The sequence below is a fragment of the Thamnophis sirtalis genome, unplaced genomic scaffold, assembly GCF_051295495.1.
Source record: "Thamnophis sirtalis isolate CommonGarterSnake01/CBP01778 unplaced genomic scaffold, rThaSir2_p1.2 scaffold_5, whole genome shotgun sequence".
NCBI lineage: Eukaryota > Metazoa > Chordata > Lepidosauria > Squamata > Natricidae > Thamnophis > Thamnophis sirtalis.
The window spans coordinates 14,674,737-14,694,999 of record NW_028261385.1 but is presented as its reverse complement, the minus strand read 5'-3'; the positions used below and the strand labels follow the sequence as shown (position 1 = coordinate 14,694,999).

At 40.4% G+C, this 20,263-nt stretch overlaps 1 protein-coding gene across 1 annotated transcript in view; it reads right to left on the bottom strand.

Annotated features, from left to right (window-relative positions):
• The window catches only part of DCC (DCC netrin 1 receptor), a 734,614-nt gene that overhangs the window by 69,588 nt on the left and 644,763 nt on the right, over positions 1-20,263 (bottom strand). Inside the window, exon 23 of the mRNA XM_087715396.1 lies at positions 11,970-12,132. Within this exon, the coding sequence (XP_087571522.1) occupies positions 11,970-12,132 (163 nt within the window). The remainder of the gene's footprint in view (positions 1-11,969; positions 12,133-20,263) is intronic.

Here is a 20,263-nt window from a genome sequence, read left to right as displayed (position 1 = left end):
CAGAGGGTCTCCAGAGCCCGGGGAAAGCAGTTTTTGCTCTCCCAGAGGCTCAAAGAAAGCCTCCAGAGCGTGGGGAGGGTGAAAATGCTCCCACCCCACTGTGCTGCAGGAGGCTGACTAGGCCACACCCACCATGGCCACCCCCAGCCAGCAACGGGGCAGCGAACCCGTTGCTGAAATTTTTGAAGCCCACCCCTGGTTGTAAGCCAAGGACTACTGTTATAATAATTATCAGAGGTTGAATATGCATACTCCAGAGAAGAGAAGAGAAAATTTCAAAGAGATATAATAACCGTATTCATCAGAAGCATGCGAAAAAAGGTGGACAGGTGGGATAGGTGTGATGCAAGTAGCTTTGTAATATTTTTGGCATTTTAGTGCAAGATTTACCCTATGTGTGTCAAGATTTTGCATACATGCCCCAAAGGGATGGAGTTTTGTGGCACAACACTGTGACACTACTTTCTTTGTTCTGACAAAAGCAGTGACAGCTGGTGAACAGAGGTGGTATGGGAGACATTTAAAAGCAGGTTGGATGGTCTTCTGCCAGGCAGTCCCTCAATTATTGGAATACTGCTATCATGTCACCCCTTTTCCTTCTTTTCATGAAACTAGATAAATCCAAATCTTGCAACCCTTCTTCATATGTTTTAGTCTCCAGGCCTTTGTTTATCTTAGCTGCTCTTCTCTGAATGTTTTCCAAAGTCTCAACGTCTTTTTATCTAATATGGTGACCAAAATTGGCTGCAATAATCCTGAAAAGACATTCTCAAATTATATGTGTTATCATTTGTTCCAGTGCACCTCAGTCACACTGGGGATCTTGGCCTTTCCCCACTTAAAAATTTTTCCCCTAGTTCTTGCATGGCCTTCCCTGTTTCTATTCAAGTGGCTCCATATTTTTCAGGGCAGATGAAGTGTTTTCGTTGGATCCATGTGACTTGTCTGGTTATGGTTATTAAGGACCACCCATTTTGATTGCCAGGGTACTGTCCAAATCAAAAAGAATCTATCCACCCCTATTTTAGTTCATTCCGCTTTCCTTCAGTCTCTCTTTTGCATACAATGAAGGAAAAAGAAATGAACAGTGGCACCAGAGTTGCTTCAATTGACTATTTAGATTAACATTACATAATTAAATTAGCATGCCCAATTTACTTCGGGCCAATAGCAATCAATGTTTCAAGCAACAGGTACCCTTGGGGAGCTACTTCTATGCACAGCCGATCATTATCAAATGCTAACAGTGTGGTGTTCACACAGTGTGATCACAATTAACAGTGTGATGTTAACCTGTGAAGACCATCCCCATTGGACTCCCTTGTGTTACTTTTAGATTTGTGATTATATTGCGCATCTGAAGGAACTGTCATATAAGCTTTTTCTCCGGTAACATTATACTGCAAACTAGAGCATACAAAACTTTTGCCAGGCCTATTCTCAAATATAGCTCATCTCCCTGGAATCCACACTGTATATCGGACATTAATACAATCAAGCAAGTCCATAGGTATTTCATGAGAAGAATCTTCCACTCCTTTGCTCACAATAGAATACCTTATGCCACCAGGCTTGAAATTTTGGGCTTGGACAACCTAAAACTACGCCGATTAAGGTCAGACCTAAGCGTAGTACACAAAATTGTCTGCTACAATGTCCTACCTATCAATGACTACTTCAGCTTCAACCACAATAATACATGGGCAAACAATAGATACAAGCTCAAGGTAAACCGCTCCAAACTCGGTTGTAGAAAATACGACTTCAGCAACAGAGTGGTCAATGCCTGGAATGCACTACCCAACTCTGTTGTTACATCCTCAAACCCCCATAACTTTAACCTTAAACTCTCTAGCGTGGATCTCACCCCTTTCCTAAGAGGTCTGTAAGGGGGTGTGCATAAGCGCACCAGTGTGCCTACCATCTCTGTCCTATTGCCCCCATTTATCCATCCCTATTTCCTGTGTTCATGTCCACGTTCATACTTATACCTGTTATCTTGTACTTGTTTGACAAACCAAATACAATAAAAATAAAATAAAATAAAATTTGGTGCTGATGGTGAAGTGTAGGATGTAACCTGATGCAAGGTAATTCTTTGGGTGGAATATTTTTACATTCCAAAAATCATCAAGGAGGGCTTTAAGTAGAATTCCTTCTCCTATGCTTACTAACCTACATTTCCCCTTAAATTAAGAGGGAATTTCACTGGAAATGGAAAGAGGCAGAAGAGTTTAGAGGCTCAGAAAATTAAAGATGGGGAGATGATGTGATCCGAGTAGTAGTTATTACTTTACGTCTTACAGGATAGTGATGTTTATACAAGGAGAACATATTCTACAATGAGTCATTCATTTTCATTTATTTTTATTAGTGACATTTCTTCCTACAGCCTTGTCTCAAAATTCCCTTCCTGTTTATTGTCAGTGGGGCTTGAGGCAATGTGCAGAAATGAATGTACAGGACAATAAATTGTTCTCTTTCTAAATCTTGCATAACAATATACAGTAATCTGTTTGGAATGAATTATTATTCATAAAAAATTCCCATGGTGCTTTTTCAAAAGGGAAGTGGACTTTGTTTTTCCTTGAAGACATTTTGCTTCTGCATATTCAATTGTGGTCTTCCCATGGCATTATAAAGTGGTTTTAACACTTCATATGATATTGATTCTATCCCTCTCTTAATGCAGCCTAGGACTTCATTGGCTTTTTTGGCAGCTGCAGCCAAAATATATAATAGATATAAGGAATGTCTGTTTGTCTGTCATCCATCCAGTCACCTTCTATCATCTATCAATCAATCAATCAATCCATCCATCCATCCATCCATCCATCCATCCATCCATCCATCCATCCATCCATCCATCCATGTAATATATTTTGGAATGTATGGTGCTTATATGTGGGACCAGATTGTCAGGGACAATAACTCTGTAAAGCCTTTAGAGAGGACCATGAAGCAGTGTATAAGTCTAAGTGCTCTTGCTATTCTTTATAAAATATATAAGGAATGCTTCTACCCACATTATTACAGCATTTAGGAGTAAACGTATGGATGTGAGATGAAGCATAAAAGTTAGGTGCAGCTGGAATGAGATACTTAAGGTGTTTCTGTGGTAAAACAATACAAGGGTTGAGGAGGAATGGGTGCTAAATGAATGTGGGCTGAATTCAAAAGTGAGTGACCAGTAAGAAGGATGTACACTGAAGTAGCTCCTTAGTATCTCAAGTTCAGGTTTGAACCGAAGAGTCCTTGATGCTCTTTGAATTTGGTTCTTTGCTTGCAGATGTGTTATTGGTAAGTAGGATCATCACTGAACACAAGTGTGGAGATTGTTTATATACAGTAGTTGGTTCTGCCAATTTTGGAGGGTGTGTTGTTTCTTCCCCCTTGGTAGTTCCTTGATTAGGGTAGAGTTTTCGGTTTGATTGTTTGCCTGGGATTAAACCCTGCTTATCTAGGAGTGTAGACTGCTGGAGAGGCAAAGATTAACAGGATGCTGGAAAGGCAGTGGGAAAATCCCACACTCATATCAATGATGCCATTTGTTTATTTTTATGTTTCAAATTTATACAGCTGCTCATCTCATAAAACAAATGGCATATAACAAATAATCATGAGTTTGTCAGATAATGAAACATCTGCAAGCAAACAACCAAGCTCAGAAAGAATAAAGGATTCCACACTTCAACATTGATATACAGCTATGCTCTTCTATTGGAACTACATATGGGTGTCAAGTGCTTCAGAAAGCATCAAATGGGAGAAATCTGCATGTAGGCAAATCTCCACAGAACACCAAAGAACAACTATTCTTTCTGCATGAACGCCTATGACAGCATGCCCTGCTCACCAATGTCAGATACAACCCCCAATAAGCTGCACAGCTGGATGGAAAATAGCTCAGCCAAGTGCGTGAAAAATGATATGATTAATGATTGGGGATGCTCACCTCAGACTAAACACATACTAGCACATCATCACATAACCTCAAGGAACAACTGGAAAAAATAACATGACTCCCTAACACACACAAATGCTGACAACCATTATCAAGACTCCATCTCAAGCTGAAAACAAGGAAAAACAAAACTCCGTACCAAACTGCTCAAGGTAAACTCAAAAATGACTGTCAATGACTACTTCAGCTTCAACCACAACAATACAGGAGCACACAATAGATACAACCTTAACTACCTGACTCTGTGGTTTCATCTCCAAACTCCCATAACTTTAACCTTAGACTATCTACTGTTGACCTCTCCCAGGGTGAAATTCATTTTCAGCAGAAGTTGTAATGCAGCATCTAAAAACTATAGCCTTCCAACACATACAATCAAAAGTATAGATCCAGCAGGTAGGCAACCCTTTCATCATAATAAAAAGGGAACTAATAAAGAAGATGCAAGCAACTATCCACAATATCTTTGAAGGAATAAAATTCGCAAAGAGAAGAAGGAAGCAATTGCACGATATCTTTTCAGCATATCAGCAGCAGAGGAAATGAAGCCAACTAGAAACACAAATCTATTGAAACAGAATCCAGACTAGCCATTACTAAAATAACTCTTATTACTAAAATCTGCTCCATTACTAAAATAACAACTTAACCTTCCACAAGAGAAGTTGTGGAAGAACATTATTTAGATGAGTAAAAATCCATTGCCGCAAACACCAGAAAAAGGAAAGACATCAGGTAACAAAATGGATACTCAGACAAGTTTATAAAAAGTGCCTGACTGGTTAACCCACTACAACATAGCTAACACAACCTATGAAAGGAATAACACTGCCATGCATCAAAAATATCTCAGAAACAACAGACTCTTGCAATCGCAAGGCATTACCACAGCACGCGAACTAACTAAAGTTCTCCAAAACATTTTAAGCAAACCAAGAAGACCCAGCAACCCAGAAAGAAATAAACAGGATCATACAGGAACAGGAATAAACAGACTTTGTAAGGACTGTGTAACAGTGACTACATAGGATAGAGAGGCAAATGCCTAGCAGAAGACATCTGTGTAGACCAATTAGTAATTAGAAGACTTCAAAGTACATGGAGAGAGTCAACTATAGTTTCAATTGGGAAAATGGGAGCATCTTAGACCAAGCTAAATCCAAAACAGCTAGGGGATTCCTTGAAGACTAGCATTCGGACAAATCATCCATCAATAGACACAGAAATAAATCATGTTTCCACACCATTAAAAAAAGACAATAAGACCAAAACACATCCTCTCCAGCAGGCAATGCCAGATAAAGGTAAAGGTTCCCCTCGCACATATGTGCTACTTGTTCCCAACTCTAGGGGGCAGTGCTCATCTCTGTTTCAAAGCTGAAGAGCCAGTGTTGTCTAAAGACATCTCTGTGATCATGTAGCCAGCATGACTAAACGCCAAAGGCGCACAGAACACTGTTACCTTCCCACCAAAGGTGGTCTCTATTTTTCTACTTGCATTTTTACATGCTTTTGAATTGCTAGGTTAGCAGAAGCTGAGACAAGTAATGGGAGCTCACTCCATTATGCAGCAGTAGGGATTCAAACTGCAGAACAGCCGACCTTTCTGATCGACAAGCTCAGTATCTACCACCAGATAAGTAGGCCTTAAAACCAGGCCAAAAAAATTCAAGCAGAAAACAACAACCTAATCAAGGAGAAAACCATACCCCCACCATAACTGACAAGCCAAGCTAATATATATATAACAAACCTCACATGGCTTGCACAGATGATGTTATTTAATTGGGTAATGAAATATCTGCAAGCAAATAAGCAAGTTCAGACAGCACCAAGGACTCCATAATTACAAAACAAATGTGACAACAATGAATGAGTGAGCTGAGAAGAGGAAGACTGGAAAGACATGGTTGGGTGGAGTTGAGATTCTTGAAAAGGGATATGTAAGAAGTTTGAGGAAGAAAAGATCCTGTATGCGGTCATATATGAATGAATGGAAATCAACTGTGTGCTAGGATGGAGGATATGAAAATTGCATTATGGATGGTGCTAGCAAAACTAGATCTAGTTATATTTGCTTCTCTTTTGCTCATCTCTTGCTTTTAATTTCTTTGACTTTCTATTCCTTACTCCCCTTTTTATTCTTTGCATAAAGTTAATCACCTCAAAAGGGAAATGCTTGATAGGTATACTCTATATCTGGGATGGCAAACCTATGGCACGCATGCCAGAGGTGGCACGTAAAGCCCTCTCTGTGGGCACACACACTATTACCCCAGCTCAGCCAGCTGGTTGTTGGGTTTTTGACATGCGCATGCGCACTGGCCAGCTGGTTGCCGGGTTTCCCAGGTGTGCATGCACACCAGCCAGCTGGTTGTTGGGTTTTTGACATGCGCATGCGCACTGGCCAGCTGGTTGCCGGGTTTCCCAAGTGTGCATGCACACCAGCCAGCTGGTTGTTGGGTTTCTGGTTCTCTAGGGTGAGTGCATGCATACGAGCGGGCGCACTCCTTCAGTTTGGGCACTCTGTGCCTAAAAGGTCTGCCATCACTGTACTATATCTATAACGATACCAAGGAAGAGGCACCGAATGAGCTCCCCATGGAGATCTGGACCCTTACCCTCTCCCGGCCTTCCGCAAAGCCACTAAGATCTGGCTGCTCCAGCAGGCTGGGGGGCTGTTGAAATAGTCAGCCCCACGATAACTATGAATGTTGTGTATTTTAAATTGTTGTTTGTCTATTTGTTTATTTATCCCCTTCCCTTGTTTATTGGAAGCCGCCCGGAGTCCTTCAGGAGTGGGCAGCATACAAGACCAATAAAATACAAATACAAATACCATCGGATCTATTTGTGGTATGCATTGCCAGTAAAGGAAACACAACTGGTTTAATGCAAATGCAAACACAGCAAGAGAAAAGTTGCAAGAAGGACTGTAGCTGGAAAATCGGTGCATTGTTCAGCGCAAACAAGGCAATCTAGGACTACACCGAAAAGAGATCAGAGTTATTTTTTTGCAGGGGTTAACAGATAGTTTTTGAAAGAAAGGGGATTTCTTTGGCATTCACTGATATAATTAAAAATAAAAGTCTCCCCTTTCCTTTTTATTTATAACATCTCTGAGTGTTAAAGGCAGTCTTACATCTCTGTAGTTTGAAATGCTTAGATAACAGGAAGAAAGGATGGCTCAGAAAGGATTAGCATCAGGATTTTGATTTAGTGGCTAGGTATAAATGCCAGATTTAGCTTACTGTATTGTATAAAAAGTCCTGCAGCTCAAAGTTCTACTCAAACAATGGCAAAGTGACACAAAAGAAATACAGATTCATATGCTTGCCATGATAGCATTTAGCTGAAGATATTTCTACATCGAAATGCTGCTTTCCCATCCTCCTTTCCTTTTGCATAAAGGGGGGGGGGGGTTGTTAGGTGGTTCAGTGGTTAAAGACGTTGAGCTTGTTGGCTAGAAAGCTGACAGCCCAGGTTGGAGACCTGAGCACCACATGATGTGGCGAGTCCCCATTATTTGCCCCAGCTCCTGCCCACCTAGCAGTTTGAAAGCATACAAATGTGAGTAGGCAAATAGGTATCACTTCAATGGGAAGGTAGCAGTGTTGTGTGCATGTTGGCATATAGTCATGCTGACCACATGACCACAGAAGTGTCTTTGGACAATGATGGCTCCCTTGGCTAAGAAATAGAGATGAGCACCACTCTGTATGAGCCAATAGTATGCGGTGGCAGCCAAATAAAAAAGCCAATGCAATCCTAAATTGCATTAACATAGGGATACAATCAAGATCAAGTGAAGTATTAATACCTTTATGGAGATAAAGCCTTAGTAATGACCACATCTATTGCATCCAGTTTTGGTCACGACATGATAAAAAAGATGCTGAGACTCTGGAAAGAGTGCAGAGAAGAGCCACAAAGATGATTAGGGGACTGGAGGGTAAAACTTATGAAGAATGGTTGCAGGAACTGAGCATGGCTAGTCTAGTGAAGAGAAGGACCCAAGGAGACATGATAGCAGTCTTCCAATATTTGAGGGGCTGCCACAGAGAGAAGGAGTCAAGCTATTTTCCAAGGCACCTGAAGGCCAGACGAGGAATAATGGATGGAAATTGACCAAGGAGAGATTCAACTTAGAGATAAGGAGACATTTTCTGATGGTGAGAACCATCAACCAATGGAACAGAAGTTGCCTTCAGATGTTGTGGGAGCTTCATCCCTGGAAGTTTTCAAGAAGAAACTGGACTGCCATCTGTCAGAAATGGTGTAGTGTCTCCTGCTTGGATGGGGGTTTGGACTAGATGACCTACAAGGTCCCCTCCAACTCTGTTAATCTGTTAATCTATTAACATCACACTACTGAAAAGGGGAAATATTTACCTTTTCCCTTGTACATGTTTTGACAAAGGGAGCCTCAGTTATAGTGAATCAGTGGTGGGTTGCAGGCAGTACGCCCCAGTACAGGCGTGCCAGAGCCTGCCCGGAGCACCAGATACTGTTCCGGTACAGTGCTCCAGAGGGGCCACCTGCCCGCCCACGCTCCTTACCTGTCTTTAAAGTCTTTGGCACTTCTGCACATGGCGCATAGAGCGCCTGCGTGACACTCGGCTGAGCAGCTGGAGTATCGCGGAGGGTTGGGGAAGGCGTCGCTGGACAGTACGACGCATGTGGACAACGCTACCACATTCACTACAGTGGTGGGATCTGGAACCCACCACTGTAGTGAATGTAGTAATAAGTATATATAATTTGAGCTTTATGAGTTATTGTCATTAGGTGGTCTCAGAGTACAGTTGAATAGCTTCCCTGTGGCCATCCAGTTCCCAGTGTACATCTAAACTCAGTGTTAGAGCCAATATTTTAAAAAATACAATGCTGGAGCTCAGGGAGGTTGTGCACAAAGCTGAAAGCAGAAATCTATCCAACGGAAAAATAGCTGAGAGCCTGAAATGGCTAATACTGTATATTTTCTGAGCACCTGGGTGATCATTTTCACCACTCATCTTCAAAGCCTTTCCCAGACTAATGGTTGCTTGCCACCATTAGGAAAAAGTAGGCTGGAAGGCATTTTAACAAGAGCTTAATTTTCTGCCTTCACTTGTAAGATTGACTTTATTCAAGCTAGCTACTACTTCAATGGGTTCAAACTAATGGTTTTCTAAGGTAAAAGAAGAGTACCCTTATACAATCAAATTCTCATGTCTATTTTACTTTGAAAATACTTTTATATTCAAGAACAAAACCCATATTTTTGTCTTCATTATGCTTGCTGTTAAAGGGACACGGTGGCTCAGTGCCTAAGACGTTGAGCTTGTCGATCAGAAAGCTCAGGAGTTCGGCAGTTCAAATCCCTGGTGCCGCGTAACAGAGTGAGCTCCTGTTACTTGTCCCAGCTTCTGCCAACCTAGCAGTTTGAAAGCATGTAAAAATGCAAGTAGAAAAATAGGAACCACCTTTGGTGGGAAGGTAACGGCATTGTGTGCGCCTTCGGCTTTTAGTCATGCCGGCCACATGAGCATGGAGACATCTTCGGACAGCGCTGGCTCTTCAGCTTTGAAACAGAGATGAGCACTTCCCCCTAGAGTCGAGAAAGACTAGCACATATGTGCGAGGGGAACCTTCACCTTTATGCTTGCTGTTAATCACATGCAAGTAGAAATTGTGAGTGTCTATGGAGATTATTTTATCCTGGTCATGGTTGTCCCAAATGTGCTTTTTCAAAAGGCATCTGGACTTTGTTTTTCCTTGGAGATGTTTCGCTTCTCATCCAATAAGCTTCTTTAGTTCTTCAGAATTGTTGTCTTTTGAAAAAACACATTTGGGATAAAATATGGTAAGGAACTGAAAGCACAAATATTTTGGAATGGAAGGTTTTGAGGGACGTCTAGCAGACACACAAGGATGTGGCTATCATACGCAAACCTTCATTAGCCCCAATGGAAGACCTGACACCTGAGACCTGAGCCTGGTTGGGGTGTTTTTTTTTTTGGCAGATGCTTCATTATCCAACTAGTAACATCTTTGGTGCTAGCCTAGCCCTAGCCTGGCCCTGAACATGTTATCTCATTGGGTAATGAAACATCTGCAAGAAAACAACCAAGCTCAGAAATCACCAAGGACCCCACAATTCAATCCAGAAATACAAATATTCACTTGTATTGATTTGATTGACTTTTATCAGTGAGAAATCACAGTGGATAGAGTTATTTTAAAGTAGTGTTTCCTCATCTGGGCAACTTCCAGATGTGTGGAGTCACCATTCCTAATTCTCAGCAATGGTCATAATGGCCAAGGTATTCTGGGGGTTGAGGTACAGGTATCTTTAAATTATCCGAGACTAGGAAAAACTGCCCAAGAGCACTCTGGATATCTACATCTCTGCTTCTCATTCTGTCAAGTCTTTAGTCTAGGAGAGTGATGGTGAACCTTTTTGCTATCGTGTGCCAAAAGCAGGGCTAGTGCAGGAGAGTCATGCGCAGCCATGCCCACAGCCATAATTCTATGTATGTGATTCCCCCCATGCATGTGTGTGTGACCCCACCCCCCCTCTTTTTGCTCGCAATGGACCCGTTTTTTGTCCTCCCTCCTGGGGTGGGCAAAAACGGCCTCCCCGTTCCCCAGAGGCCCTCTGCAGGCTTCAGAAGGTTTCCCTGAAGCCTCTGGAGGGCCAAAAATGGCCCTATGGGCAACCCGGAAGTCCGTTCCGAAACTCCTGGGTTGCACCTATGGAGGGCGAAAAATGGCTGAAAATGAAGGCCAAAGTCAGCTGGCCAGCATGTGCATGCACACGGGAGCTGACAGGGCAATGCCTTGTGTGTCCTAACAAATTGCTCCGCATGCCACCTGTGGCACACGTGCCATAGTTTTGTCATCACGGGTCTAGGATCTCAATTGCTTCATTAAAGATCTTAAATTTCAAACAGGACAAATGACCATTCATCTTCCAACATTCATTCTCCACTTGTTCATTTTTTACAAAAGTATAAAATGGTGGCGCAGTGGGTAGAGTGCAGCACTGCAGGCCACTTCAGCTGACTGCTACCTGCAGTTCAGCGGTTCTAATGTCACCGGCTCAAGGTTGACTCAGCCTTCCATCCTTCCAAGGTGGGTGAAATGAGGACCCAGATTGTTGGGGGCAATAGGCTGACTCTGTAAACGGCTTAGAGAGGGCTGAAAGCCCTATGAAGCGGTATATAAGTCTAACTGCTATTGCTATTGCTATCATGCACTTTGGATATTTGGCAAAATAGGCCACACTGTATCTTCTATATGAACCAAGACTTTCAATTCCCTTGCATTTTTTTTCTCTGTGGAGATGGGAATTCAATCTTTTCTTTGGGTTTTAACCATTTCAGGGTTCACATTGCAGCTCCTTTGTGTTTTTCATCTGAAAATATAATGGAACCATGCAGCTAAATTCAATACAATAGTTAGATAATGCTCTGGTGATTTAAAAGTAAAGAACTTCAGAGGGTGTTGATTGCCAGCTTTATTGGGGATATGAAAGCTCTATTAATTCCTGCTCCGGGAAAGGTGAGTCTGAACTCCCAACCTGAGAAAGAGGAAACGGTCATTTATTCACTATATTGCTGTACTTCTTAATCATCATCACATTTAAGTGACCATCTGGATTGTCGTCCAAATCACAGAAATGTGCTACTCTATTTTTACTTGTCTGTAGTACTATCAAGATTTACATTAATGGGAAAAGGCTCCAGCAATCTTAATCATCACGGTATAGTTAAGTAAGAAGGAACTAATCATTAATTCAGTATATTACTGTACTTCTTAATCATTGTGGTATATTTAAGTGACCATCTGGATTGCTTCTCAAGTCACAGAAATGTGCTAGACAGTTTTTACTTGTCTGTAGTGCCATCAACACTTCGACACAATTCAGGAAATGAAATCATTGGGAAACCTCCCTGCAATGACATGATATTAAGTATCTCAAGCCCTTGGGCGAAATGACAAAGATGTTCAAATGACTTACTTTCGTTGCTGTGCTGATGAACGCCTTGTACAAATCACAGCCACAATCACCACCACAATGATAGTGATGACCCCGACAGTCACAACAATAACGACGAGAAGATTGCTGTTCTTCTGAGGGGTTACACTTCCATGCGGAGGGTGCATCTGTCCAATGGGGGGCTCTGAAACATTAGAAATATGTTGGTGGGTTGTCTTTATTAACTGAATTGTTAACACGAATTGCAGATATTTATTTGAGCACTGAAGCAACCGAGAAAATTATTTCAGGATTAGTTCTAGAAAGAGTGCAGAGAAGAGCAACAAAGATGATTAGGGGACTGGAGGCTAAAACATATGAAGAATAGTTGCAGGAACTGGACATGGCTAGTTTAATGAAAAGAAGGACTAGGGGAGACATGATAGCAGTGTTCCAATATCTCAGGGGCTGCCACAAAGAAGAGGGAGTCAAGCACTTGAGGGTAGGACAAGAAGCAATGGGTGGAAACTAATCAAGGAGAGAAGCAACTTAGATCTAAGGAGAAATTTCCTGACAGTGAGAACAATTAATCAGTGGAACAACTTGCCTCCAGAAGTTGTGATTGCTCCAACACTGGGAGTTTTTGAGAAGATGTTGTATAACCATTTGTCTGAAGTTGTGTAGGGTTTCCTGCCTAAGCAGGGGATTGGACTAGAAGACCTCCAAGGTCCTTTCTAACTATTCTATTCTATTCTATTCTATTCTATTCTATTCTTTATAACGAATACTGAAATTTCTCTCTTCAGTGAATGATTGAGGTCTGATACAAGGTCCTTCATGAGATAATTTGTCCATATCAAAAAGGAGGGTGTGAATTTGCTTTAATTTCAGAATGATTGATTATATGGTCTTCAGTTATCAAACCTCTGCCCCCAAATGTAACAAAAAATGCATCCTCTTTATGAAAATTCAGCTCTGATACTCAACTTGACGGTGATTTCAGATCAAAACAGATTTGACAATTCAGAGCAATTGAGAAAAACGAATGAATCTCATCCGTGCTTCAAATGAAAATGCTGATTTGATTTGACTGCGTGTTCTGATGGCTGTTTAAACTGATAAACAAATCAAATGTATTGTTTGAACGGGATTAGCATGAACAGTCATTTATGCCACAGCCATAAAATAGTGTCATTTGGTTCTGTGAAGTTTAATGTACCAGATCTCCAAACATGGAGGATCTATGATTGGTTCATATTATCATGCATTCATGCATTACTTCTATAAATTATGCTGCCACCATAAACAACTGCAAGAACTGGATATAGAGCCATTTAATATATTGGTAATTATGGCAGGATTGCCTTATCTTGGTGGTAGTGGTGCTAGTTATAGTGGCATGTTCCTGGGAGGGTATGTCAGTGACTGTCAGGAGAATATACTTTAGGAGTGTTACGCATGAAGGTCTTGCCAGCTGCCCAGTTAAAGCAAGTAGCAACTTATACTAGGCAGCAGGAATATAGGAAGATACTGGAAATGGATGATCACTTTAGTGACAATGGAAAGGCCATAATCTCATGATATGTAAGAAATGACAATACTAAACCATTCACTTTTTATTTTTTTATCAAAATCACACAAATATGCAATAAGCATCCTACTGAGGAAGAATTGAGGATTACTTTAGAGTACTAATGGCATTTGTGGTAGGTATAGCTGGATTAAAGACATAGTTGCTGATGTCGTTATGCAGAAAGGAAGGAAGGAAGGTAGGAAGGTAGGAAGGAGGGAGGCAGGGAGGGAGGGAAGAATGAAGGAAAATATATATATTTCTTTTACAACCCCCGGTATGCCCAAATATGGGAGGAAGATCACTACTTCCCTTCTCTGTCCTTCGGCTCGTCACAAGAGGCCATCCAGGCAGAAACCCAATATTTTTACTGTTGCCTTTTTGTTACATTTTGATGTGTGTGTGTGTGTGTGTGTGTGTGTGTGTGTGTGTGTGTGTGTGTGTATGTATGTATATGTATATGTATATGTAGACTAGTATAACTAGTATAGATTTATTTCAAGCTATTTAGCTCTCATCAGCTAGCCATACCCTTACTGGGAATATATGGCTTTATTTATTTATCAGCACAAATACAACACAAATGTAACAAAGGCAACAGTAAAAATATTGGGTTTCTGTCTGCATGGTCTCTTATGATGAGCCGATGGACAGAGAATGGAAGCAGTGAACTTCCTCCCATATTTGGGCATACCAGGGGTTGTGACTTTAAATATATACCTTTCTCCCTGGCTCAGCTGATAAGGAGAGGAACTCTGTGGCTTAATGGTTAACACATCTGCCTAAGATGCAATATAGCACAGGTTCCAATCCCAGTAAGGGTATGGCTAGCTGATGAGAGCTAAATAGCTTGAAATAGATCTATACTAGTCTCCCTTTATTTATTTATCAGCACAAATACAACATATATACATATACATACATACATACATACATACATACATACATACATGTGTGTGTGTGTATACATACATACATACATGAATATCTGTAGTTGTAAAGGGAGAATTACTACTTACGGCTAGAGATACTTATGAAAAAGTTGGAAATAGTAAGGAAAAATGTATTTGTACTGTAAGTCACAGCAAATAGATATAAAGAAATGATTTATTTTCTGCCAAAGTACTATGTTGAAACATGCCAAATGGACAGAGAATAAATGATTCCAAGAAGAATAAACAAAGGTGGAAGGAAAATACTGGAATTCGGTACAAGTGACATATGTTAACATCTTATAACTTTGAAGATATTTCATCATTATCAGAAATAGCAGACAGATGAAGGTAGCTTAGCTCTCCAGCAGCTACCAAGTCATAAAGCTATGGAAATAAAATATCCACAGAAATATGGCAAGAAATAGAAGAAGAAACAGTTACGTTTTTAACAAAACTAGGTTTACAAATGTGGAAAACAACACAGAGCAGAAGAGATCAATCTATATAGCATTACTTTAAAAAAAAGAGAGACTTAACAGAGTTTGCAAAGCAGCACAATGTTCTTAATTTCCAAGTGCTAAACATGTAAGAACCCCATAGGAAAAGAGCAATACCAGATGTTTAATATGGTTTTAGAAAAACCTGAAAAAACAAGAGACATTATAGGTGTTGCATGCTGGATAATTGAGAAAACCAACAAAAACAAGTCAACTGGTGACTGATGATTAAAAAAAAGCCTTTGACTGCATAGACCATGCAAAGTTGTGGAAGGTCCTTAGGAAAATGAAAAACCCAAAACATCTCATTGTCCTGATGCAAAGTTTACAGTGAAGATAAGACATAGCAAAACAAAATGGCTCCGGGGAGACATATCATCTTGGTCCAGTGTGAATTGACAGATGTTTTTCAACTACCCAATCTAGAGTTGAAAGGCTGGTTTAAAGACACACAACCAGCATATGAGGTTAGGAGAGGACTACACCTGGGTCTCCATACTCTTGCTGAATATCTTAGAGACCAAAATGTTGCTGAAATCTGCTGCTTGCAGTCTTTTTTTAAGCACTGTACAGTACTTAGTTCACATAAAAGTCCCAAATCTATACTTTACTGTAGCACATACCCTTAATGCTTTTATTAGAGAATTATTCAGATAAAAATGTATTTTTCTATTCTACGAGAAAATTGGGTTATATTCTGAGCTAAGTATGGACAAAAAGATATACTTGAGAAGAAATGTGCATGGAAATTCATGTGCGTATTTGTGCTTTCCCCCCCTTGGCAAATTAATATCCTGCGATTTATAAGATGAGAAATTAGAAGAAAGCTAAAAGTTGTTCCTCCAGCTGGCTGGAGAATTCTAGGAATTGAAGTTCACAAGTCTTAAACTTGCCAGGTTTGGGGACTCCTGCCCTAGAGGCAATGGGATAGCAATGGATGTTCACTTGCGTTGGCTCCTTGTCCTACCATTTTTTTTTAAAAAAAAAAGTCCTGTAATTGGAAATAAAACAAGGTGACATGGCTGCCAATGAAGCAGTATGGTTAGTGATAGGATGCCTCAAACCTACACCAATTGAAAAAATATACCCTCTTACTGGCATTTCCCCACCTAAGATCAGGAGAGAAGTAACAGCAGATAACAAGAGAGCTAAGCAAGAGAATGATCTTCAACATTCTCTGAATGGACATATGCTGACTCAGATCTAGGCAAAACTTTATCACAAGAACAAACATTCTTGAAGGTACACAAGAAGAAAATCAAATTAAAAGATGGAGGAAGGAAACCATTGAGCAAAGAATAACATTAAAAAAGGATATGGCTGAAGGATCTGACCTCCCTGGAGGACCCTGAATAGGTTGAGAGTTGGAGTGCCTAAATGTAAAATCAATATTCTCAAGTGGAGGATCTTAATTCATGCTTTGTGAATGTTCCAGTATATTGGCTACTACCAGAAACATGTACCAATGACTTATTGTTGGCCAATGATAAAGCCAAGAAGGTGACTTCATTCTGGTAGTTTAAAGTTTGATCTAGACAGAAGGAGAAGGAGAAGGGGAAGGGGAGAAAGAGAAAGAGGAAGGAAGGAAGGAAGGAAGGAAGGAAGGAAGGAAGGAAGGAAGGAAGGAAGACCCAGAATCACTTGATACTGAGATGGGCATCATATAAATTTAATTTATTGATAAATAAATATTTCAGAATCCTCTTTATCTCAAATCCAGAAGGTACAGTAGAAAGCATGCAAGTTACAAGGTAGTAGAAAAGTGACCATATATACAGATGTGAGCGATTGGAGATGGGAGAGGATTATATGATTCGCCTTGTTGTGGAAACAAGCCAGTCTCTTCTGTCTAAAACTAGCAACCACATTTATTCATGTATCATCAATCATTTGTGCAAAGTTTTCATACTGCCTTGTTAATATGATCTGGAACTTCCATTCTTGCAGGAGCTCTCTAAGATTTGCAGAATATTTTGTTCAGAATATGCCAGAAAGAATTATAGAGCAGGGTGTTATTGTACTTTGATGGTAGCAAGTGGAGCCCTGTGGAATTTTCCTGCATGGTTCTGCAATGTTCTTCATATATTTATTGATCCATGGATCAAATCTTAAATACATATCCTGTGCTTAGAGCCAAGGTGGCGCAGTGGTTAAATGCAGCACTGCAGGCTACTGCTAGATCAGCAGGTTAGCGGTTCAAATCTCACCGGCTCAGGGTTGACTCAGCCTTCCATCCTTCCGAGGTGGGTAAAATGAGGACCCAGATTGTTGGGGGCAATATGCTGACTCTCTGTAAACCGCTTAGAGAGGCCTGAAAGGCCTATGAAGCGGTATATAAGTCTACTGCTATTGCTATTGCTATTGCTTTGTCCAAAGTTAGGCAAATCTCTTAATTTTATTGCCTTTCAGTTTCTCATTTTCACAAATATCACACAATTATTCTTATTTTCTCATTTTTGCAAATATTAAAGCCAGATTGTCTATGCAAAAAACTTTTTTCAATGTTTGCAGTAACATCTATATGTATTTTGAAGCCCATTTCTGAAATGTTTTTTTCTATTTTGACTAACATATAAAGGTAAAGGTTCCCCTTGCACATATGTGCTAGTTGCTCCCAACTGTAGGGGGTGGTGCTCATCTCCATTTCAAAGAAGAAGAGCCAGCACTGCCAAAGGCACACGAAATGCTGTTACCTTCCCACCAAGGGTGATTCCTATTTTTCTACTTGCATTTTTACTTGCTTTCGAATTGCTAGGTTGTCAGAAGCTTGGACAAGTAACGGGAGCTCACTCCATTAGGTGATGCCAGGGATTTGAACCATCAAACTTCCAACCTTTCTGATCAACAAGCTCAGTGTCTTAACCACTGAGCCACCCTTGACGAATGTGTACAAACTATTTTCTTTACTTCATTTTTAGGAATATATTCATTATTTGATACACTTTTCCGTAATACTCTTTTTATATTAGTGGTAAATAAACTCTGAAATCTGAACAACCCAGTTTCCATTCTTGTATTGATTTGAAAATATTAAATTAGATAAATCTGCAATCAAACACAAATGGACATAATCATTCCCACATCCCAAAATTATTTTGATCACAATCGTTATGTACATGGACACAGCATGGGTTCCTGAAATGTGATGAAGATACCTCATAGCCGGTTTATGAGACTCATTTTCTTTTTTAAAAAACAAGGTGTTTTATGCTGTAGAAATATATCTGGGGCATGAAGATATAAAAGATTAGAATTTATGAGAAATATCCAACTCGCTTGATCTATAGGAAGTCAACAACATACCGCTCCACTTTCATATTTTATTCCTCTTACCTCTTTTGTTTTGTTTATTATTACTATTTTTGTAAAGAAGCTACATATAAAAACAGATACAATTTACTGCCTGCCAAGGCCACATGAATTCTGCTCCAGAAAACAAAAGAAAAGAAACAGACTGAGGTTTAGAACAGAATCCTAACAAGAGAAAAAAAAATATGGTTGGATACATCAGAGAAAAACAGCAAAAACCTACCAAAAATTACAATGGGCTTGCACTGCTACAGGAAAATCTGTCCCTATTTACTTGAAAAAAGCTGGCCTCAATGAACTCCCATTACAAAAGAAAGACTAGTCATTAAAAAAAAAAAAAAAAAAAACACCTTTGTAGAATATCCAGCTTCTCTATCATGTCAATGAAGGGAGAATAGGGGAGGGGGGAATAATAAGCATCAATTAAAATTAACTACCCATAAAAGACATAATGGAATTTGCTAGTACCTTCCAAACTGACACCACTTTATTGGGAAATGAACTTTCATGAACAGCAACTCCAATAAAATGGGTTAGTCCTGATGGCAGTGGTGGTGAGATTCAGTCAGTTTGTACCACTTCAGGAGAAGCAGTTGTTAAATTTCTGGGCAGTTTGGTGAACTGGTGGTTGGAAGAAATCATTAGGTCAGAGAACCGGTTGTTAAATTATTTAAACCCCACCACTGCCTGTAGGCATCACCAGAGTACGTCTACCTTATTGCCACGGACTAAACATGGATCTTCTCCCCATCTAAACAAAGTGGTAATCTGTTTGTAGAACATAAAACGTAGAATAGAACATAGAATAACCGAGTTGGAAGGGACCTTAGAAGTCTTCTAATCCTTCAACCCCCTGCTCAAGAAGGATACCATTTCAAATGGTTGTCTAGTCTCTTTCTGAAAGGCTCCAATGATGGACTACCAGAAGTGGGTTCCTACCGGTTCGCACCAGTTCGGTAGAACCGGTTCGTCAAATCTACTGAACCGGTTAGAAGAGGTTCCACCAGTGGACCTGGAAAGCAGGCCACACCTACAGAAGAGGTTCCAAATTTTTTTGAAACCCACCACTGTGGACCACTCACAATTTCTGAAGGCAAGCTATTCCATTGGTTGATTGCTCTGACCGTTAAGAAATTTCTCCTTAGTTCTAGGTTGCTTCTCTCCTTAGTTTCCATCTATTGTTTCTTGTTCCTTTTGGTGCTTTGGAAAATAGTTTGACCCCTCATCTTGGTAGCAAAGTAGGACGTAAAGTGAGATTTGACATTAAGTGTGAAACCTACTGGGCCAGGCTGGACAGCCTCTCGGGACCCTTTTACTTCTCTATTAAAAGAGTTGCAGCTTGCAAAAGAACAGGAAGTGAGTGCCTAACTGCAGAGTTCGATAGTTCTCATAAGACCACAAGGGTCAGCTAAAGGTTGCTTAGAGACACGTACTCAATACCTATGACCCAAGACAAAAGTAGAAGTAAGACCCTATCTAGTTATAAGGCTCTTTTCTCAAGGTAACCAATAAGAAATGAAGTTAAGCATTTCCGTATACGTTGCTCTTTGGAAGATATATAAGAAACTGTCTTTTCTATAGGTTTTTGTCCAGGTGTTAGAAATTATTATCTCTGTCTGGACCTTTTGGCTAAAATAAAGCTTATCTTGATCTCGCAGTCCTATCTCTTGATTTTCTGCAACAGTAGGAGCCCCTCAAATATTGGAACACCGTAGAAACGGTATTCGGCAGGTTTTGACCAGTTCCGGTAGCAGAAATTTTGAGTAGTTCAGAGAACCGATAAATACCACCTCTGACTGGCTCCGCCCCCATCTATTCTCTGCTTCCCGAGTCCCAGCTGATTGGGAGGAAATGGGGATTTTGCAGTAACCTTCCCCTGGATGGGGGCAGGGAATGGAGATTTTACAATATCCTTCCTCTGCCACACCCACCAAGCCACACCTACAGAACCGGTAGTAAAAAAAATTGAATCCCACCACTGGAACACTGGTATCATGTCCTACTTTTCTCTAGGCTAGGTATATT